Below are 22,764 nucleotides of genomic sequence, written 5' to 3'. Positions count from 1 at the left end.
CGCTTGCCATTAGCGGCATGCTTGACATAGATCACATTCTCCCTGGGACATGTAACCCTCTAAGTGACAATGACAGGTTTCTCCTAGATTAGCCGCTGTTGCTGTTTGAAACTCTTGCCCGCTGCCTTCCACCTTTCGCAAGCATGTGCTGCATTCCAATTTAGCCCACACGCCCTGAAAGGTTTCGCAGAATATGTGATGTGAAGAGGAGGACGGCAGGGTGCTGTGTGGTATCGTCTGTCGGGGTGGATCCATTCATGTCTCCCATATGCGCACACAGCTGTACAAACCCACAAATGATATTGACAGATATTGACATTCACCAGTCTGGGGGCAGCTGAGTTGAGCAGCACCGACAATGAAAGTTAACAATGCAGGAGGACAATGGAAATTGCATCAGTGTGCTGTCATCAGTGGCACTGACATGATTCATCAGTCACAATTTTGAGTGACAGCTTTTATGACAACATTTCAGATATGGAAGTGCTCATGAACAAGGGCTGTGTTGTGACAAGGGAAAATGTTTGTGCACCAAATACTTTATAGATCAGGTATTAGTCACTGCAAGTGCAAACTGAGGCTTGGCAGGCAGTAAAAGTCCCACTGACCTTTTCCAGATGAAGATTCCAGATGATCTGGACTAAAATCTATTTAGCAACATATTTGGATTTAAAATGGTAACCAATCGCAACAAAATATGTCAAGTTTAGAATAATCAACAGTAATCCTGCAAAACTTGCAGTTGGCTTGTTCCACAGTCATTACTGAAAGTGCATAGTTCCTGATTCCCAATAGAGTAAATGAAATCCAAACAGCCATAAAGAGAACCATATGGGAACACAGCCTATCGCTCTGTCAACATCATAAAAATAAAAATTTCCACGGCTGTCTCTGGTGGTCCCAAAACTGTGCCAAACATTCTTACAGCTGATGTGTACTTGAGCAACACACTGAATCTCACCAGCTCCAGGGGGGCTTAATTGACGCACTGAACTGCTTGTGTTACATACCAACACAAGAAAAATGTCTTGAAAACAAAAACGTGTGTGACGGTTCACGCTTCGTTAAACATTGGCAAGAACAGTGAATGGCAACATAACACCATGGGAATTGGAGCCGAGTAGCCAATTAGAAATAAGAATGCAGTTGGAAGAAAATACAATTTTAGATCTGAAGTATTTCACTTTTACTAATAATGTTTTAGCTTTTTCCTAGGTTCATTGTTGAGTCCTGGAATTAATTTCTAGCTCCATATGAGATAACCTACAATAAGTCTGTGTTGGCAAAGGTGTGCATCTCTACTACAGTGCAGTTTAACGAGACAATGAGGAATATGTTAAAACACCTGAGCAAGCCTGGACTCGGGCAGAGAGGATATGAGACGACACTGATGCCCTTGAGAGCTTGAATGGGAAAACACAGAGTGCAGTAACTGTCGGTATGCGATGCCATCAATCTCATTTATGAACTGCAAGCTCTTATCAGGCGCACTGACAACATTGTGAGGGCCTGCCAACATTCCTCTGTGAATGTGAAAGGCAACTGACATGTCTGGACTGCGACTGTCTCTCTCTTTCTCCTCCTTCCCAGTCCGGAGTTGATCTGATGGAGGCGTCTGGAACATGAAATTGGAGTGAGGGGTCAAATTCCATTGTGTCCAGCCCTTCAAGAGAAAATTACATTTTTTACACATTTCCAAAGAATTTCCCCACCTCCCTCCAGCTCAGTCACATGGGAGCTCATATGGACTGCCATTGGCAATGAAAGGACTGGGTTTGTTGCTGTGTAAACCGTGGAAATGATCCTCTCACACTGTGTTTGTGTGCACCCTTGGCTTTATTGCCCCATCAGAATGTTTACAGTTTAACTGCACATTCCTTTGAGAATGTCAGGCTTTGAAGCTTCAGCACATTCAACAGTTATGCTGACAGCAAATGATTATATCAAAGACAAAGGGGTATGGGGCAGGTTTTGGAATGCAGATAGTCCTTGGCTCACAACATAGGGGTATGTCTTTGTTTTGAAAAAGGCCAAATCTTTAAGATAAATTAGCATGAAGACATGCGAAACATGTCGATAATTAGCTGTAAAAGCTGCAATTAGAGATAGCACCTGGCTTTTTCTCCCTGATGCCCAACAGATATATCTTCTCCCATGCTAGGAAATCAAGCAAAACCCTTGTAACACCAGTTCATGAATGTGTGTTTGGATGTTGGAGCCACGTGTGTGTGTGTGTGTGTATATATATATATATATATATATATATATATATATATATATATATATATATATATATATATATATATATATATATATGTATATACATTGTTCTTTCTCATTGGCTATGCACACACACACACACACACACACACACACACACACACACACATACACACACACACACACACACACACAGATCCTCTGAGAGACAGAATGACAATGTAAACCTACTGCTTGCACTTCACCTCCTGAAAAATGTTGCTTTTACAAGACTAATGTGGGAGGTTTATTGCTTTTAACTTTTCATATTTTCCTAATTCATAGAATGCAATGTAAGTTTTTTATTTAACTTGGCTCTCTTAAATAACTAGATTTCTTTGAATGAATTGAAGTCTGTTCAATTAAAACATAGATATCACGTCGTTGAATTAAAGTATTTAACAACTAAGCAATCTCATTTCATTGTAGAATTGTAAGCAGTCTGAGGAGAATTGGAAACAAAAAGAAGCGCAAACGAAACTTTAAAACCTGTTGTTAGTAATTGTCACAAAGAACTTGCATACTAGACATCTCGTGGCAGCACGCTGTGGTAAAACAAAACTCAATAAATAGCTCCCCCTGCTGGCAATTAAGAACCTTGCTTGCTTGAGGAATTCTAAAGCCAACCCGCTCAGGCGCTATCTTCTGTAAAGAGTTTCTTACTTGAGGCTGCCATTAAGAATAAATCATATATCATGTGTAGCAATATATATCTTCCTCTTCAAAATTATAATTTTGTTAATATGTATGTATATGTGCATGTACTCATTTCTCGCAATTCGCGAGTTTTAATTAATAGTTAAAACACTAAACTGAAATGTGATTTGTTAATATATAAAAAATAATCCTACATTTCTTTTTAAATCTGCATTCACAATGATTTCACAGACACACTTTATTTCAAAACCACCGGAAATACAGGGTACCTCCTGTCTGTATTGGTAAGAGCCACGACAAGAGCCGCCAATCAGAGGCACTGAGGGCGGGGCAAAGCTTGATCTTGCGTCGACCCGGAAAAAAACATTCATGTTCACTTAGCGGCTGAACATTTTGGGCTGACTAGAGGCTAGCTAAATGAGCTACATTTGTGGGACACACGTATAGACAAGCCTACTTGTCATTGTTAATGTGCATAGAATTGAGTGAGTAAAACGTTGAAGTGACCGAGTTCCGCGGTTCGCTTCGAGATGTGCTCAGTCGCCGGATGTACAAGCCTCGCGCAGCGGTTCAGGTTGCCCAGGGACCCAGAGAGGAGACTGGAGTGGGTCCTGTTTTTAGCCACGGCCAATGAGCAACAATTCAAAGAGTCTTCTTGGAGGGACTTCAGAGTCTGTTGCAACCACTTTCCAGAGGACTGTTTCGAAAACTTGATACCAAGCCGTTTAGAAGCTACTGGAAAGGTGCGGCTCACATTGAAGCCCGATGCTGTTCCGTCACTGTGCGTTCAGCCAGACGGAGGTCAGAGCGAGGAGCAGGTGAGTCTGCTCCAGCCCCACCAGGACATCTCAGGGATGACAACGACTCTGTGTTTTGGCCAAATGCGTTGTCGTGGTCTGCTCAAATATGAACCTACCTGATATATTTTAATTTCTACAGTCAGATTCTGCCCACGTCATGTATAATTAATTATGATGCTGTGTTAGACCGCTGTCTTAACCTGCAGTCCAATATATGCTTGTATTTATTGTCATACTGTTTTTACTTCACTTTGTTTAGCCACAAACTACAGATGCCTGTAGGAGCCCAGGTCCAAGAGGTTTTTCAACTGATAACTCCGACGATTTGATAAGGCCATGTGGGCAGATGCATTCTGAAAATGGGAATTTAGATTTAATCTCAAAAAGGTAACTATTCTTCACATTTATGACAAACTCTTGAGATACGCTTAGGCTACCATTTAAATATCCCATTAAATGTATTTTTCAGGTCAACGCGTGCACGGAGGAAAGGGAAATTTGTTGTCAACAACACACGCATCTTGCAGTTGTTCCGCTCCTTTTGCCCATTGTGTGGTTCTATAATGAATTTGGAGAAGATAATCCACGGAGTTGTCTTCGTACTGAAACAACAATGCCTGCAGTGTGAGTACAGAAACCAGTGGAAAGCTCAGGTGGATGAGGGTGTATCGGCAGCTGAAGAGCAACACGCACTGACAGGAGGTGGATATGTGTCTTCAGGTTCCAAACAGGTAAGATTTAAACATCCAGACAGGTAACTTGTGCTGACTTTTGTTTGTAGCTTAGGGGTTGTGCAGCAGCGAAAAATGTTTTAAGTAAATGTTATGTTTAAATTTTAATCCTGTGAATGCTATACCGTCTTCTAGTAACTAGAATTTACTGTTCATTGCTCATTGTAATACAGGAAGTTGTGACGGATGGAACCCAAAGTTGGGCGTCAGGTGTTCCTAAGACTCACGAAGTCATCAGCGAGGACAGTGATGACTTTGATGACACAGGGGAGTCGAGTGATCAGGCTGAAGTGAATTCAGATGAAGACTGGGAGCCACGCAGTAGGTTTATACTGTTTAATGGTTTTCCAAAGAAGGTCGAAGCTGTTGAAAACCTGGATGATGATCTGTTCCCTTTACCTGTCAAACACAAACATCTTTGTGAGGAATGTGGGGCGTTCTTTGCTCCACACAGACGACACACATGTGAGCACAAAATTAAGCCTTTCTCTTGCAGCATATGTGGCCAGAGATTAGCCACTGAGTATGCTCTAAATGCTCACCGCAGGACCCACAACGAAAACTATTTATTCCGCTGCAAATACTGCGATCTTACTGTTAAAACAAAGGTGGATAAAATCAATCACGAGCAGATTCACTTACATGAGGAAAAGCCCTACAAGTGTCCTGACTGTTCTGAAACATTTGCCACTCACACTGAACGCAAAGTCCACTTGGAGGATCACCGGGGGCCGCCACAGCTAAAATGTGACTTTTGTGGGATGGAGTTCCTCAAAACGGTGAGGCTTCAGAGACATTTACTTGTGCACACAGGAGCGAAGCCCTTTGAGTGTTCTGTCTGCCAGCGTCGCTTCAGCCAGGCGAGCCACTTGAAATCTCATGTACGTCTGCACACAGGAGAGAGGCCGTTCAAGTGTCAGCAATGTGACAAAAGCTTCAATCACAATTCATGCTTAAAGAATCACATTCAGCGATATCACACAGCCAAATGTGGATATAAACTCAAAGACAGAAAGAGTGAAAGAGAAAACCAGGCAGGGGATACTGAAGGCAGAGGAGAACATTCTCAACCCAGCAATGCAAAAAGAGAAGCCAAAAAGGGTGTGGCTAAATTAGAAAAGACGGCCACAGGCAGACCAATTGGAAGACCGAAAAAGAATGCTTCGGACAGCTCACTATCACCAGTTAAAGAGGAGTGTTCATACCCTGATACAATAAAACCTCTGAAAGGGAGTAAGCACAACGGTGCACAAACCAACTCAGCATGGGAGTTCAAGGACACAGTACAGATGACAACTACCACCCAATCCAGAAAAAGAGGGAGGCCCAGGAAGACGGTACAGAAAGAGAAAGGAAAGAAAAGTAGGTAAAGTTATCAGAATGATGACAAAAGCTTAGACTGAACAAGACCACAAACATAACTTGATATGAGAAGAATGAGCTGTGGAATCATTGGGGTTTTAAATAACTTGATAGCAAAACTATATCCTGGTTACCAGGGCCAGGAATCACTGTTTCTAATTGTGTAAAAGAATTTGAGTTGATTTCTCAAGACATTCCATGTTCTACATGTGTTCACTCTGATCCAAGTAGAATAAAGCATGAAATGGAACTGTTGCACACTGCTTCCTACTATCTGCAAAATATGTCATCGTAGCCTTTAATGTATAAACTGGTGTTTGTGCAAATCTTTTTTTTTTTCTTTTTTTTTTTTTTACAAAAACATGCACAACATGGTTGTTCATTGATTTACATTTCTTATCAAAAACTAATTGTGGTTATGTTGTGGTGATCATAACAGAGCGGCACTCTGTTTTAAGAACCGCCACTAATTGTTATTAAATTACAAATCGGAGCCAATGTCGTGGTTTCTAATTGCATTCCTCAGTCACTTTTGTGTCAACATATTAAAAAAAAAAAGAAGAAATAAATGCAATTTTTTTTATTTCACTGTCAATTTTATTTGACCAACACCAAGATGGCAGAAAAGGGTCGATCCGATTGGATGACTCTGTCCATCGAGCTACGCTATTGGCCGCACCACAGTGAGTGACGTCACTAATGCGACCACACTTGATGCCGACCCGGGAAAAACATTGTTGTTTACAGAGCAGGTCCATGGTTAGCAGCTAGCAAAACCATCAACTTCAGAAGGTGTCAACTTAAGAAATTAAAAGGTCAAAGTGACGGAGTTTGGCGGTTCGTCTGGAAATGTGCTCGGTCGCTGGATGTACAAGCCTTGCACAGCGGTTCACCTTGCCGAGAGATCCGGACAGGAGGCTGGAATGGGTCGAGTTTTTGGCCACAGCCAATGAGCAACAATTCAAAGAATCGTCTTGGATGGACTTCACTATTTGCTGCGACCACTTTACAAATGACTGTTTCGAAAACGTGACAGCGAATCGTTCTGTTCAGACTGGTATGGTGCGTTTCGCGTTGAAGAAAGATGCCGTCCCGTCACTGTGCGTCCAGCCTGGCGTCAGTGGGATGAACGTGCTAATGAAAAGTGAGGTGAGTCTGCTACCTTCTCTGCATGAAGGACTGCTTGTTACTAGTGTCATTGCACGACAGTAGCAATTACTGCCAACACGTGTCTTGCAAATTATAGCGATGTGTTACCCAGATGGACAGGATAGACGCTTCGGCTTTCAAAAGCTCATTACCTGATGGTAAAGGTGCACACACAATGTTAAATGTGGAGACACTTAATACGTCCCCTTTGGCCCAGATGTACAACTGTGTTGTCATGGTTGTCGTGGCTGTTCTTCTCAGCTGAAGCGTTTAGTTGCTATTCTGTCGTCTCTGTGTTACACTGTGTTGTCTCACGACTACATACATTTCCGTTCCAGTGTGCCCGTTTTCTGCTAAGAGAACGTAAGCAATGACGGACCCCAACCCTCATTTTTTATTTTTATTTTTTAGGAATCAGAATTGGAGTCCCAGATCCCTGTTTCAGACTCTGCAAGTTCATTTCCAGGAGTCTGTACAAGCCCAGTGCCAAGAATTTTGTCAACTGATACCTCAGATGTTTTAATAAAAGTGTATGGCCAGATGGATCCAAAAAATGTGAATTTTGGTTTTGTCACAGAAAAGTAAGTTTACTTGAAAAACATCTGTGATGAACACCTAAGATACACAGAGGAAGGTTTTTTCAACATGCCAATCTATTTGTTTTCAGAGCTGCTCGTGCCCAGATGAAAGGGAAGTTTGTTGTCAACGAAACGCGCATCCTGCAGTTGTTCCCTACCTTCTGTCCGTTGTGTGGCTCTCTAATGAATATGGTGAAGACCACCAATGGAGTGCTCATCACCCTAAAACAGCAGTGCCTTTTGTGCGAGTATAAAAATGAGTGGAAAAGCCAAGTGGATGCAAGCGTTCCAGAAGTTGAAAGATCTTCAGAGACCAAGGAGGTAAAATTATGTTCAAGTAACATAATCAAACAAAATCCTTTAAATATGGAAAGCTGAACGAGTGTATCCCTTAAAAGTCCAAAAAACAAGTTATGGAATTTTTTTCTTTGCATTTTTTATTTTCTTGTGTAAAATAATAGCAAGATCTAAAAACATTTTTTTTTTTATAGACCACACATGTAAACCGAGTAGTTGAGATGGCCCAATCAGTTTGAGGTTGGTTTCAACTCATTTTTGGATAGGATACAAGGACTCAAAATGTGCTTGACCGAACAGTTGAGCAGAACGTTAAAGGGTTATGGTTCTGTTTTCTTATATTAATGATGGAGTGCTCTGGGATGTTTCCATTTCAGGTGTTCCTGTGTAGCAGTTCTGCTAGAGCCATTTCCAGTTTACACAACTTGCAGACAATCTCATAACTGCGTCTCTGGTTAAAAAACAAACAAACCTTCCACACCTTTTTTTTTTTTTTTAGCCTCAGCTTGTTCGATATCTTGTAATTAGGATTTGTGAGGGGTTGACACACCGAGTGCAAATCGACGTGTTTATGTAATGAACAACAACATGGCACATCAATAGAAAGAGTCTAACCTCTGTCTCACTGCTGTGTTAGTTTAAACCAGCAGGACAGCGTGCTGTCACCATGAGTTGAAGGATGGGTTTGATTTTACATCTTAATGTTCAGTACTGGACCACTACAGAATCTTGAACTGGTGGAGACACTCATCTTTGGTGTTCACATTAGAAGTATGCGCAGTTGTATTTAATTTGATTTTACTTTAAAGAAAACAACAACTACATATGTGCTCACCATTCTATTGCAGGATGTTGCGACCCAAGATGCTGCTTTAGTAGCATCTGAGACCTGTGATGTTGAGTTTGAAGACAGTGAAAATTTGGACGACACAGGGGAGTCGAGTGATCAGGCTGCAGAGGATTCTGATGAGGACTGGGAGCCAAGCAGTACACCTATATTGACCAACTGTCTTCAAGAGGAGGATGAACCTGCAGACGAGGATCAGCAGTCTTATTTCAAAAACAGACACCTCTGTGAAGAATGTGGAGCCCTTTATGTTCATCTTGGGCGACACTCATGTGAGCACAAAATTAAGCCATTCTCTTGCAATTTATGTGGGCAGAGATTAGCCACTGAGTCAGCTCTAAAAACTCACTGTAGAATTCATAGTGGAAGTTATTCATTCAGCTGCAAATACTGCAACATTGCAATCAAAACAAAGTTGGAAAAAATCAAACACGAGGAGACCCACGAAAATCAGGAAAAACCCTATAAGTGTCCTGACTGTTCCGAAACATTTGTCAGCCACTCTGAACGCAAAGAACACTTGATAATACACAGAGGTCCTCCACAGCTAAAATGTGATATCTGTCAACTTGAATTTGTGAACAACAACGGTCTCAGAAGACATTATATTGTGCACACAGGAGTGAAGGCCTTTAAATGTAACATCTGCCAGCGCAGTTTCAGCCAGGAAAGCCACCTAAAATCACATGTACGTCTACATACAGGAGAGAGGCCGTTCAAGTGTCAGCAGTGTAACAAAAGCTTCAATCACAATTCCTGTTTAAAGAATCACATTCAGCGATATCACACCGCCAACTGTGAATCCGAACAAAAAGACAGGGAGATTGAAATGGAGCCAGAGGCAGATGAAGCTGAACGCAGAAGAGATCACTCTCAACCCGACAATGTAGCAAAAGAATGTGAGTCCAAAAATGTTGCGACTAAATTCAAAAGGAGGCGCACTGGTAGACCCACTGGAAGGCCAAAAAGGAATACCGCAGTCAGCCCAGCTGTATCAGTTAAAAAGGCAGATCAGTGTTCAAATCCTGAAAATGTAAAAGAGAGACTCCAGGTGGCAAAAAAGAAACGTGGTAGAAAAAAAGGGAGGCCAAGAAAGGTAACAGAATGAGAGAGGACAGAAAAGAAAAGAAGAAAGGAAACGTTTTTAGGGTGGTGACCAAAGGTTGGGCTGAACAATACCAAGAACCAAACATGATGTGAAAGAGAATGACACTAAGAATCATTTGGATTTCACAGTCTTAAAAAAAAAAAAAAAAAAAAAAAAAAACACTCTACAAAAGAGAGGAATGGCAGTACAGCTTTTATAATTGTGACTATTGTGTTTGGGCTGGGCAACACCAGTAAAACCATTGTATTGTGAGTGGTATATTTAAGAATCACTGGGGTTTTAAAAATGGTCCACATACACTGTATGTACAACTAACAGCTATTTTAAGACCTTGAGAAATGAAAAGTCATTGTCACAACAAATGTCATTGCTCTTTTTGTTCTGTTTCTGTCCTATGTGCAACTACAATACATGATAGAGCAGGAAAGGTATCCTTTCTGACGGTTCATGACACTGCCTCCTGCTAAACCACTCAAGACTGGTTTTCCATATTTAATTTACACGTGTTTTTCTTTCCTTTCGTTTCTCTGATTGTTTAAGTGGATGGGTTCACTTTTTGAAATTGAGACTGTACAGCCTGTTTGCATTACTGATAATTATGACCATATTTTTTTTTTTACAAAAAGATGAAACGGTTTTGTCTTGCTTCTGCTCATTTTGTGCGTCCTTGCTCGAAGTCAATCTTCAAATCTTGAAGCAGCGCATGTAACGGCTCTAATCAGTGTAATTCACATATTGTACCGCGGGGAAGCAGCAATGGAACCGAAGGTATTCCAATCGAAAAGCCGCCCTACATGCTCCAGCCCTGTAGGGGGCACTATCCAATCTAAACTTAGTTTCACACTAACAACACGGGAAGAAGAGAGAGAACAATCCTGTGGAAATTGCCTTCACGCGACTGGCAGCGAGAGCCTTATCGGGCCATATGTACTATCTTTCAGTAAAACAACTTGAATCGTATTTTGAGACAAGTCACTGTTAAAAGCGGAGCAGACGTTGAAAGATGTGCTCGGTGTTCGACTGTGATTCGTGGCGGCGCAATGCGCTACGCTTCCCGTTACCAGAGGACACGGACAGGCGCCTGAAGTGGGTCCAGTTCCTGTTCGAAGTGAATGAACAACGCTTCAAAGAATCGTCCTGCACTGACATCACCATATGTATAGAACACTTTGATGAAGACTCTTACTTTACGGCGTTTCCGGCTGGCACCGTGCGGCTAATGTCTGGCGCTGTCCCGTCGTTGGGGACGAGAGCGGAGCGAAAGGTATTGGAAGAGAACCAGGTAATGGTCCATTTCTCTTGTCTTTAGTTTAGCTAGGCACAAAATACCGGTAGAGACTATCTAATCTGGATAACTATTGCATACAACTCTTTTTTATTTGCGTCAGTCTCCATGTTTGAATTATTTTCAGTTTGAAAATCTACGCATCATAGACCATTAGAGACGCGCCACAGGTAATATGGCCACTTCCAGCTAATGCGCAACCACATGTACTCGTTTCATCACGCAGCTTCTCGTAGTAATGTTTTTAATATAAGTGAACTTAAAGGCCCAGTGTGCACTCTTCAGTAGTGGTCAGCATATGTCAAACATCATATGCCACTAACTGCTGTTAGTTAGTTGTAGTCAACAAATTCTGGGCTCAATTATCTATCCTGCAAAAAACGAGTCGTCTAACGTCGATGCATACAAAAGGACAATATTATATTTTTTTTATTCCCGTTTCCTGATGCCACACCCGCCCACCTTTCTTATAAGCTGTGATGTTAAAAAAAAAAAAAAAAAAAAAAAAAACAAACTCAAGTCGATCCTTACTCAGGGATACTGGAGAAACCTTGTTGAATAATCTGACCAGGTTGGAGAATTCCCCTTTTCCCCTCTGTGTTTTTGTTTACTTTGAAAATTGTTTCTGTCCTTCTATGCAGGAGGACACTGATGATGAAGATTGTGAGAATGAAGCACAAGACTCTGACGATTCAGAGCAAATCATAGCAGGTGGGAATCCTCATTTTCTTTTGTCTTGACAAAATATGTTTTTTGTTTCTCAGAATCACCAATACTAAAATAATTTGCAGATGCACCAGCAAGTCCAACGCCAAGTGATTCCTCCGAAGCCTTAGCATCTGAATATTGCCAGTCTCTTCAACAAGTTAGAAACCTTGAAATGATCAGGGACAAGTAAGTTTGGAACATTGTGTTATTTTTTTGCCTCTCTTTGACCATTTAACTGAAACTCACCCTTGTTTGATTTTTAGAGTTGGCCTTCTTCAGAAACAAGAGAATCACATTGTAAACCAACAACAACTCCTCCAGTTGTTCACTCCCACATGCCCATCCTGTGATTCCGAGGTGAAGGTGGAGAAGTTGACCTTTGGGGTGCTTCTTGTTATAAACCAGCACTGTCCTCAGTGTGGCTATAGAAAGCAGTGGAAAAGCCAAGTCAATGGCGCTGTCCCGGAAAACCAACCCCTGTCTGGTGGAGAAGATATAACTTCACAGATCAAAGAGGTAAGATGTGTGCACATGAATTAAGTGACGAGTTAAAAATGTTTGAAATATTCGCAAGGCAAAAAAAATAATACTTAATTAAAAAAAATAAGTTGTCAGCAGTTCAACTGCTTACTGCTAGTTCATATTTTATGAAATGAATATGATTCATCTAAGTTGTTTTTTTCTAAATGTTTTATATAACAAATTATTAATTAACATACAATTATTTGTACATCTGTGCACTGAGATTACAGAGTGCACAGTGATGAAATAAATATGAGTTTTACAAACTGTGCTAATACAGTATTTTGTATTTTTCCAAAAACACTTTGAAAATAGCGACCTGGCGGCACAGTGGTTAGCACTGTTGCCTCAAGAAGGTTGTGGGTTCGATTCTGGGTCTGGGGCCTTTCTGTGTGGAGTTTGCATGTTCTGCCTGTGTCTGCGTGGATTCTCTCCGGGTTCTCCGGCTTCCTCCCATAGTCCAAGAACATTCATGTGAGGCGATTTGGAAACTCTAAATTGACCGTAGGTGGCTGTGTGTGAGTGCGGCTGTTTGCTTGTGTGTGCAGGACGAAGCGGGTCTTGAAAATAGATTAATGGATGGAAATATGGTTTAAGTTATACTCAGCCCATAATGTACTGTAACATTGTATCTCTCACAGTTTGTGTCCATAGATCGCAACAACAGAGTGTCTGGTAGACTTGGAGAAGATGATGATCCTAGCGATGAAATTGTGGAATCTGACGAGGAGGTCTGCCGAGATTCAGAAGAGGAATGGACTCCACTGGACGATCTGCTACAGTTTGAGTCAGATGGGGGAAGCGACTTCAGTGAGGACGAGCCTGTCGCATCCTCAGACGGTCGTCTTTGTACAGAGTGTGGAAAGTTTTACAACATGTGGAAGCAGCACATGTGCGAACACATCCTCAAACCACATCCTTGTAATATTTGTGGCAAGAGGTTTGTGAGCGAGAATGCCCTAAATTCTCACGGTAAAGTCCACGATGAAAATTTTCAGCATCTGTGCAAATACTGTTACGTCACATTCAAAACAAAAGCGGATAAAATCAGTCATGAGAAAACGCACGCAAATCAGGAAAAGCCCTACAAGTGTCCCGACTGTCCAGAAACATTTGCCATTTACGCTGAACGTATGAAACACCTGTTTCTCCACCGAGGCCCCCCAACGCGAAAATGTGATGTCTGTCAACTTGAATTCCGAAACCACGGCAGTTTGAAAAGACATTATTCTGTTCACACGGGAAAGAAGGCCTTCAGATGTTCCATCTGCCATTGTCGTTTTAAGCAGGCAAGCCACTTGAAATCCCACACCCGTCTGCACACAGGAGAGAGGCCATATAAGTGTCAGCAGTGTGACAAAAGCTTCAATCACAATTTGAGCTTGAAGAACCACGTCCAGAAATGTCACAAAGCCAACTCTGATTCCGAACAAAAAGACCTGAATATCGAGAGGGGCAGCAGCACAGGAGCACAAGCCCAACCTGAAAATGAACAAGAGTGCAATGTAGGTGTGGTCAGGAGGACAACTGTGCCGATTTTCAAAAGGAAGAGTACAGGGAGACCCCTTGGAAGGCCGAAGAAAAGGGTTTTAGATAGCTCAAGTCTGGCTGTTCAAATGGAGGATCAGTTTTAAAATCACACAGTAGTTCAACAGCGGCAGGAGTGGAAACGTGGCAAAAGTTGTTGTGGCAGTGGATATATTTGGGGGCCAAATGACCTGAAAATGTTCTAACACAGCACAAAAAATGGAGAGACTCAGCAAAAGGAGGGAGGAAGGGGAGAAAAACAACAGGTTGAACACTGAGAAGATGAAAGAGTTCCAAGTCTTGAAGTTTTCACAATGTTACTAAAAAGGGACTAAGTACTGTTTAACTGGACAGAAACAAGTTCCTGTTAAAGTGCATCTTACTGTATAAACTGTGGACCTTGGCCAAGTCAGATTTTCCCGTTTGTTCTTTATCCTTGAAACACAATTCTATCCTATCTGAGGGTTTAATAAAGTGGAGTTGAGGCTGAGATTCAGTGTCTGTGTTGTCAGTTAATTTCTTTTATAATGAATATTTTGTTTATTTTATGGGGTGTTAGTTTACACTTGGGGCCTCACCAACACTGACAGTCTTTTTTTTGTGCTCTGGTTAAGGATATTTTTCACATAATGGCTGGTGTTAGCTGGATAAAAAAAAACAAAACAAAACAAGTCCCAGGCTTCTTAGTTAAAAAACGTACATCTTGTTTCACGGGAAATACTGTTGGTCCACAGTTAATTTATAGGGGCTTAACGGTTTCTCATTTACACACACACGCACACACACACACATTTTACACACAATATAAAATGAATAATAGGTTAGAAAAGTGATTGTCCTCATTCAATTTAGGTCCAGCTAGCTAATGCTAATCACCACACAATTAGTGTTTAACTGTATAGTCTCAAGCGAGGCAGTGAACAACTACAAAAAGAGGTGGCAGTAGTGGCACGTTTGGGACTGTTGAAACACTAAAGAAAAAAGAGAAGAGCTCTGTGAATTTGAAGCAGCTTCTTTCAGAAATGTTTTAATGAGGCTTTTGACCTTGTGGAACTTGGAACCCTTTGAAATCACACAGTCAGACAGCCTAGTGTTGGTGGTTGGAACTTGTCCACAGAGTTGCCTTTGGAAGGCAGGCACTTCCTTGATTGTGGCAGGCCTGACTTGAATCTGAGGTCCCCAAGTGACTGCACTCACTCCTGATACAAGTGCTGTGCTCAACTCTATGTAAACAAACTTACTGGTGACGGCAAGGAAAGACAATGGTGAGGAGAGATACTTCTGGGAGTTGGCAGAAGAAAGGGGCCCCATGTAATATTTTGATAATTGGAACAGGTAATGCAACACAAGAAAATTCCGTCACATATCTTTCTTTGATTTCATCAAGAAAAGCCAGCATGTGAGAGAACCTCTGAGTGAATACCACCAAACCTCAGTCCTGTGTGGATTTCACAAACTAATCCACTGGCATGTCACTGCAGAGGAAAAATGACCCCATCAAACATAAGGTGAGCAACCTAATATTGGTGGACTAGGGCAGCAAAAGAAAAAAAAAAAAATCAGCGTGACTATTATTCTAATGGAGAAAAAAAACTTTTTTATGCAACCAAAAACATTTTACTGCATAGCAATACAGTGCTGGTTGATCAGAACAGCAGCAGACCTTGAATTATTTAACATCAGAGGATTATAATGCTAACTTATTGAGAGCAACATTTCAGTAAACTACTTTGCTTCACATGTTCATCACCCTGTTTTCTTGTTATGAGTTGAAAACTCTGAAGAGAGAGGGCTCTCTGCCCTGCAGGGAAGCGCTCTTCTACCATTGTGGACCCCATGTGTAGGTTCGCAGGGAGAGTAGTTCAAAGTCTAAGCTCATGATCCAGGCCACACCTGCCAAGTAGCAGACAACTCTAATTTAGCACACTTTAGTACTCGCACAAGAGCTTACTGACGTTTCGGTGGGGTAAACAAAATTGTCCATTGACGCATGCAGAATTTTAGTCAACATAAAGAGGAGGAAGATCAAAGAGAAGATTTATGGATTCAGTGAAAGAGAGTTTAGTTAAAGTGAAGTTAGCTGGTGAGGAAGTTAGTTGGTGTTTTTTTTACTTAAAGATTTTCCCCCAAATTTTTAATTATAAAAATACTAATGTAATGAATTACATTTCTAAATACATGAACAAAATGTGTACAGTATTTTTGTTGGTGTCATGGCGGTACTAAGTGCTGGGTTAAAAGAGTCCAACTTGATCTATTGTCCAACAGACTCCAGAATTACGACTGCTTCTCCCACAATCTGACCAAGGGTAAAAGCCACAGCAACGTGGCCTGCGAAATATAGACCAACCACCAGGTGTCCTCCTCACTCCATGTTCCATGTGCCAGTTTGAAAACACGGCTGCCTCTTTGAGACAATTTCTATGAAAACGGTCCTGTTTCAGCAGCTGATCCTGCCTGCGCGGTCTACAGCGGTCTGTCCATCATACCTTCTCTCTCACACACCACCCCCTCTGTCCCTGTGAACCCCGACTCGTGAACAGAGTTTCACACATTATCTCCCACTCCAGACACATGCTGGGGTCTACAGGTGACCGTGTGGTCTCACTGATAGCCAAGAGTCCACAAGGGTGTGTTAGTGTTACAGAGAAGCTGAAGATGCTTGCGACTGCGAGAGCCAGAGGCCTTCCGTCTTGTACTGGCATTAAAAAAAAGAAAAAAAAAAGAATGAATAATTCTTAGCTGCTGCCTTCTCCGGGGTTTGATGTTTGTCAATCTTTGTAAGAAATAATCAGAATACCAGATTGATGCTGGGGTTTGAGAGTGCCACCTGAGGACTCAGCTGTCTATCATTGGAGTTCGGGTGAGGATCTTTTTTAAATGAGTGAACTCAGATCTATGTCAAAGTCTGGGTGGGAGGGAGAAGAGACGCGAGGTTTGGCAGTATGACGAGTGGATAATTTACATGTTGAGCCCAAGGCAGCTGTAACCTGTGCTAATGTTTTATGCTTGTTTTGCATTTTGTATTTCATGACAGATGAATATCACATAGGCACATGAAAATGGACGTTCACAGCAAATGTGGTCTGAACCAAAATCCTTCCTACTTATTGGATAACAGGCAACACCTCTTACAATAAAAATCATATGCCCTTGCCTTTGGTCTTTCCCCCCCGTCTTTCTTTTTAAAATTCATGATTTATTTTTAGTTATACAAGATACATAGTTATGAGCCATTTGACCTTACCGATTTCTTAGAAATTCATATTTTATTTATCTTGTTTTACAATTTCAGTAGAAAAAAAAAATCAATTTACCGACGGGACTTTCAGAGGGTTGGTAGAACAGGCAAAGTTGCCCCTTTACCACATTTTAAGGCATGAGCTGTGAGATTAAAGGTCATACAAAACTGTGAGCCTGGCCGCCTCTAAAGTGGATATAAATACAGAGTGGGCCACATCGGCTGTCAGTGAGGATTGCATTTACCGTAGACTTTCTCTTTGAAAGGTTGGAGTATGTTTTATTGTTGTATCAGAATGGCCTTCCTTTACTCTGACCTATGCAAGGAAAACAAAGGGCATTGCCGTAAAGTTAATCAACCACACAATAGCGTTTGTGTTCCGATATTTAGCACTCTGTCTTTTTCACAGTGGTGAGGAATAATGCTCGTCAGCAGCACAATGGGCTGTCCCCTGCTTGGTGTGCAGCCGCCGTGACAGCGTGGCATCGTCAGTCTAAAAGCAGCAGGGAGCTAGCTGTGCATCTGCCACAACTGCAAGTTGTCTTCTGGTTAGGAGGCGTGTTCCTGGTCGGGAGTAGGCATACATACAGTGCAGACGCTCTGAGAGCCTTTAACAGCAGCTGTCAGTCAAACAGCTAATTGTTCACTTAGACAGACGGGTGGTAGGAGTTGTGTCTCCCTCACAGCATGGCAATGTGCCGGCAGACAGGTGTGGACGCCGCCCTCTGGGACCAGCTCATGGCTGCCTCGTGTGTGTCCTCCCTTCCAAGCCTGTGAACAAAGCTTTGTTTTTAACAGGAAGCTAAAGCAGAGAATTTTTGCATGTTGGTGGTAAATCCGACAAATGATTAGTTCAATCATCCATCACTGGAGTCTGAGATGAAAAGACCCGAAGATGGGACATAATATGGGACCTTTAAAGTTCATGTGAACCACTGTTGCGTGTGGTTTGTGTTGCCACAGTGCCACCTGACAGATGACATGAATGTGCAGTATTTCCAGCACGTTGCCTGCACTGAGAATCTCTCTGCCTGCTGGTCGTTTCATCTGGAATACCAGCCAGCCAGACTCTGGCAGGTGACAAAACACCACGACAGATAAAATGGAAGGCGTTACAAAAAATGAAATAAAATAATGCATTCATAATGAGTGCATTGATGATGACACATGGCCGCATACTAATGCACTCTGATTACGAATGACCCAGAAAGAGAAAACACACATCGCTCATGCATAAAGAATTGTACAATGATGAATACTGATGAAACTTCATGTCATTCACTCCCTTTTACAAACATCACATAATACATTCTGTTGATGGGCTTTTGTGAATGAGGATGAAAGAAAAAAGTCCCCCTTTTTCTTTCCTGCCCAGTTTTGGATGGCAGATACTGGAAGGAATTGGAAGAGAAGCTAAAATTTAAATAATTAAATTTTGGCTCCTCATTTCATCAGCTTCATCTCTGCTTTCACTTCACTTTCTCTCCAGAGAAGCATGTCTCAATGAGCGAAGATGAAGAGGGCTCTCTGTGTGCATACGCGTGTGCGTTTCTCTCTCTCTCTCTCTCTCTCTCTCTCTCTCTCTCTCTCTCTCTGTCTAAGATCTGGCATCTGTTTCCTTCCCTCGTCCCATTTTTGAGGTGCAGTCATTTACTGGAAACCTTTTTAATCATCCATCTAAATGTTAATCACCATGCTGCTCCCAAGTACAGAATGGTACAGTGGAAAAATACAAGTGGCAGAAAATCTCTAGTGGCAGCCACAACACTGCCACGCCAAGACAGACACAGTTATCTAAGGACTTCCTCAGACTCTGACAGAAGAGTATTATTTATTATACATTTCCTCCCAGTGCCTTGCAGCAAGGGAATGCATTTGTGCAGAATCCACACTCTTGCAGGGTTCTGCTTGCTGTTCCTATTGGTAGATGAGTGTGCGTGTGAATGAGTGAATGAGAAGCTTTGTAAAGCGCTACAGTGTTCCATGAAGGTATTGGAAAATGACCTGTGAGTGTAGAGACTGGCAGATGCATCTACTGTATGTGAGAGTGGACGTTGCATTTACACTAATCCAGCAATGCATTTGTGATTGAGGAACACCTTTGGCAGCCCCAATGCACCCTTTCAAGTTTTTACTGCAAATATTCATCCTCTGCAGTGAATGAATTGTATGGTCACATCTCACATCTTGATGAAATTGAAGCTAACGTTCCATCCATCCATCTTCTGCCTGCTTTATCTGGAAAGAAGGGGGACCAGAGGGTGTGCTCTAATTATAGCGGGATCACACTCCTCAGCCTCCCTGGTAAAGTCTACTCCAGGGTGCTGGAGAGGAGGATATGGCTGGTAGTCGAACCCCAGATTCAGGAGGAACAATGCGGGTTCTGTCCAGATCGCAGAGCACTGGACCAGCTCCATACTCTCCACCGGGTGCTTGAGGGTCCATGGGAGTTCACCAACAAGTCCACAAATGCTTTTAGATTTGGAGAAGGCGTTGCACCGTAACCCCTTGACACATCTTGTGGGGGGTGCTCCAGCAGTATGGGGTCCGGGGGCCTTTGTTAAAGGCCGTTCGGTCCCTGTATGATTGGAGCAGAAGTCTGGTTTGCATTGCCGGCAGTCAGTCAAAATTGTTCCCAGTGCATATTGGACTCCGCCAGGGCTACCCTTTGTCACCGGTTCTGTTCATTATTTTCATGGACACAATTTCTAGGTGCACCCAGGGGTCAGAGGGGGTCCGGTTCGGGAACCACATGATTGCGTCTCTGCTTTTTGTAGATGATGTGGTCATGTTGGCTTCATCAAGCCAGGACCTCCAATGTTTGCTGGGGTGTTTTGCGGCCGAGTGTGAAGCGACTGGGATGAGAATCAGCACCTCCTCTCAAGTCTGAGGGCATGTTTCTCAAACAGAAAAAGGTTGTTTGCCCTCTGCGGGTTGGTGGAGAGTCTGTGCCTCAGGTGGAGGAGTTCAAGTATCTCAGGGTTTTGTTCACGGGTGAGGGAAAGATGGAGCGCAAGATCAACAGGCGTGTTGGTGTGGCGTTTGCGGTGATGCAGTTGCTATACCGATCGGCGATCTGTTTGTGGTGAAGAAGGAGCTAAGCCGAAAGGCGAAGCTCTCAATTTACCGATCTACATTCCTACCCTCACCTATGGTCATGAGCTTTGGGTAATGAATGAAAGAACGAGATTGCGGATTGAAGCGGCCGAAATGAGTTTCCTCGCGTATGGTGGCTGGATGCACCCTTAGGGACAGGGTGAGGAGCTCAGTTACCTGCCAGCTTGGAGTAGAGCCACTGCTCCTCCACATCGAGAGGAGCCGGCTGAGGTGGCTCTGGCATCTGTTTTGGACGCTTCCCTGGAGAGGTGTTCCGGCCATGTACCCCTGGGAGGAGACGCTGAGGAAGGCCTGGGAACACTTTGGGTTCCCACTGGATGAGCTGGAGGAGGTGACTAGACAGGGGAGGCTGGGTGTCTCTGCTGAGACTGTTGTGTCCGTGCTATTGTTACAGTTGCAAATTATGTCTATGTTTTTTTTTTTTTTTTAAGTAGTCAGTCCAGACATTCTTGTTAACTGTGATCAAGTGAACTCAACTATGATCAATAATTATTATTATTTTTTTTTTTAATGTGAATCGATTGATATATGTTAGTTTGTGGAGCTAATTAGTTACAGTGGCGTTCTGTGGTGTTAAAGCTAAAAGGGTAAAAATGCATCAGGGTTTTACACGTATCGTGCCGATATCAGGGTAGCTTAGTGCACAACTTTGCCTAATTACATCCTCACAAATCTGTTTGCATGGCTGCATTTATAAGACTTTAATCCCTCCTACAGGGCACGTGTCATTAACCCCGTGTTTCTCTCCTCCCCTGCAATTATTACTGCCAAAATTACTTTGCTCCACGACCACATTAATCAACAGACATATAAGACTTGGAAAAAGTTCAATTTAGCAGCTTGTTGCCTTTTTTATGTTATTTGATCAAAAAACAAACAAACAAAAAAACAGCCCAACCAAACAAGATTAACAGAAATCACCTTAAATCTCTGTTCATCTAGAAATTGCTGTACTGATTTTATTTCACGTTCTTCGCCGAAGCTCGAGACCAGAGAAAAATCCCTTCAACCATCTGATTTGTATTCATCTTGCTTTAAACACATCCTCTGTTTTTCTTTTCTGACTTAAAAAAAAAAAATGAACATCACCTGCCTCCGTTGCTCATCGCATGATGTTGACATCAAGGTCTTGATATGCTTGTGTGTGTGCATGCATGTGGCCTTGCTTGCTGCGGATGGGTTTGTGAGTTCAAGGTCACGACACGCCATGGGAATCATGAATATGCACAAAATATCGCTGGCTTTCAAAGAAGTGGTTGTCAGGCTAAATAGCGCTGCTGAGTGCAGATAACAGTGAAGAAAGTGGCAGGGTTATCTCTCCATCTCAGTTCAGATGATACACGGCGTGCATGCGAAATACAACATAAATGACGTTCCTGCTGTCATTTATACAGCAGTATTACAGCTCCACTTTTTCCCCACAGTAAATGGAATAATAGGCGACAGCTACGAGGTGATTTTAGAGCAAAACCTGAGACCGCCGTTCTTGAGATTTGCCCCCTCACCTGTTCCGCGTGTCCGGGCAGCTTGTAGAGGACGTGATTTAATCTTAAACGTCGTCTCTTCAAGGTCTGCCGTAGATTTCCAAGCAATGAACTGCGGCAGCGATGTGTCACAGCGGTGACCTTATGGCACACATGCGCGCACTCACGCACGCACACATACACACTGTGTGGGGAACGCGATAGCGGCGTATGTTACTGCAAGCACATTTATGGTGCCTGAAGAGGCGACTCTATCAACTTACATTGCCATTAAACCAAGGACACAGTGGACGTACTCCTCGGTAAAGTCTGTTCGCAGATCATATAAAAGGATATATGGTTTGTGTAATGGCGTTTGATAAGCGTTTGAAATGATTATCTGGGCCCTGTCCGACCTTCTTGGCATAACACTGGCCGGCCGATGCACTGCACTCAGATGTAGCTGGATGGCAGGAACACTGGTTGAAAATATAAAACACCCAATCCTCAACACATAAGAAAAAAATGTGCTGCAGATATATTTATATATCCGCAGCCATTTAATTTGGCAAAACTCTGTGGGAGCGTTTCCATAGAAGGTGTTGATGATTTGCATTTTGATGATTCGCTTACGAAGGTTTATGGAAATGGCAGCCCTTTGAATAAACTTACCCAGATTGGAGGCAAAGTTTGCATGCTCATTTTTGGTGTTTTTTCCAAATTATGATGAACAACTGAAACGTGTATGATGGGTGTTTCCGCCGTCGTAAACACTGGGCCTGTCATGGCCAAGGTAGTTATGTTTTGTCAACATTTCTGGATGATTAGAAATATTCTGAGTGGCTCTGCTGATAAACCCTTGTTTGCCCAACAAGTGCAGTTAAATCTGATTTAACTGCACTTTTTATTTCACTGGAATGTAGCATAGGCAACATAGTGGTGCCGTGGTGAGCTTGTTGCCTCACAGCAAGAGGGTCGGCTGTTTGATCCCTGGCCGGGCCTGGGGCCTTTCTGCGTACAGTGTGTATGTTCTCATTTGGACTGCATGGGTTCTCTGCAGATACTCCGAGTCCTCCCTGAGTCCAAAAACACTCATGTGAGGTGAATTGGGAA

General features: G+C 42.5%; 1 protein-coding gene across 1 annotated transcript; it reads left to right on the top strand.

Moving 5' to 3' along the window:
* The first annotated feature begins 3,257 nt into the window (after positions 1 to 3,257).
* On the top strand, positions 3,258 to 14,322 carry LOC142884299 (uncharacterized). The gene is made up of 13 exons (XM_076019811.1): positions 3,258 to 3,734; positions 3,976 to 4,103; positions 4,186 to 4,447; positions 4,621 to 5,813; positions 6,637 to 6,958; positions 7,370 to 7,539; positions 7,626 to 7,857; positions 8,682 to 9,785; positions 10,792 to 11,070; positions 11,715 to 11,784; positions 11,865 to 11,967; positions 12,045 to 12,297; positions 12,945 to 14,322. The coding sequence occupies exons 1-13, from the start codon at positions 3,447 to 3,449 to the stop codon at positions 13,935 to 13,937; spliced, it is 5,397 nt and encodes a 1,798-aa protein (XP_075875926.1). The 5' UTR covers positions 3,258 to 3,446; the 3' UTR covers positions 13,938 to 14,322.
* The last annotated feature ends 8,442 nt before the right edge of the window (positions 14,323 to 22,764 follow it).

This window comes from Nelusetta ayraudi, unplaced genomic scaffold, assembly GCF_046127955.1.
Source record: "Nelusetta ayraudi isolate G7.1 ecotype Tasmania unplaced genomic scaffold, CSIRO-AGI_Nayr_v1 ptg000011l, whole genome shotgun sequence".
Taxonomy (NCBI): domain Eukaryota; kingdom Metazoa; phylum Chordata; class Actinopteri; order Tetraodontiformes; family Monacanthidae; genus Nelusetta; species Nelusetta ayraudi.
The sequence above is the reverse complement of the archived record's forward strand: the minus strand, read 5'-3'. Positions and strand labels throughout refer to the sequence as shown.

What these genes read in the sequence shown, in the direction of transcription:
- LOC142884299 (XM_076019811.1), top strand. Translation starts at nt 3,447, where the DNA reads ATGTGCTCAGTCGCCGGATGTACAAGCCTCGCGCAGCGGTTCAGGTTG. An exon ending in TTTGGTTTTGTCACAGAAAA is followed by an intron (nt 7,540 to 7,625) that starts GTAAGTTTACTT and finishes ATTTGTTTTCAG; the next exon opens with AGCTGCTCGTGCCCAGATGA. An exon ending in AGGTATTGGAAGAGAACCAG is followed by an intron (nt 11,071 to 11,714) that starts GTAATGGTCCAT and finishes CCTTCTATGCAG; the next exon opens with GAGGACACTGATGATGAAGA.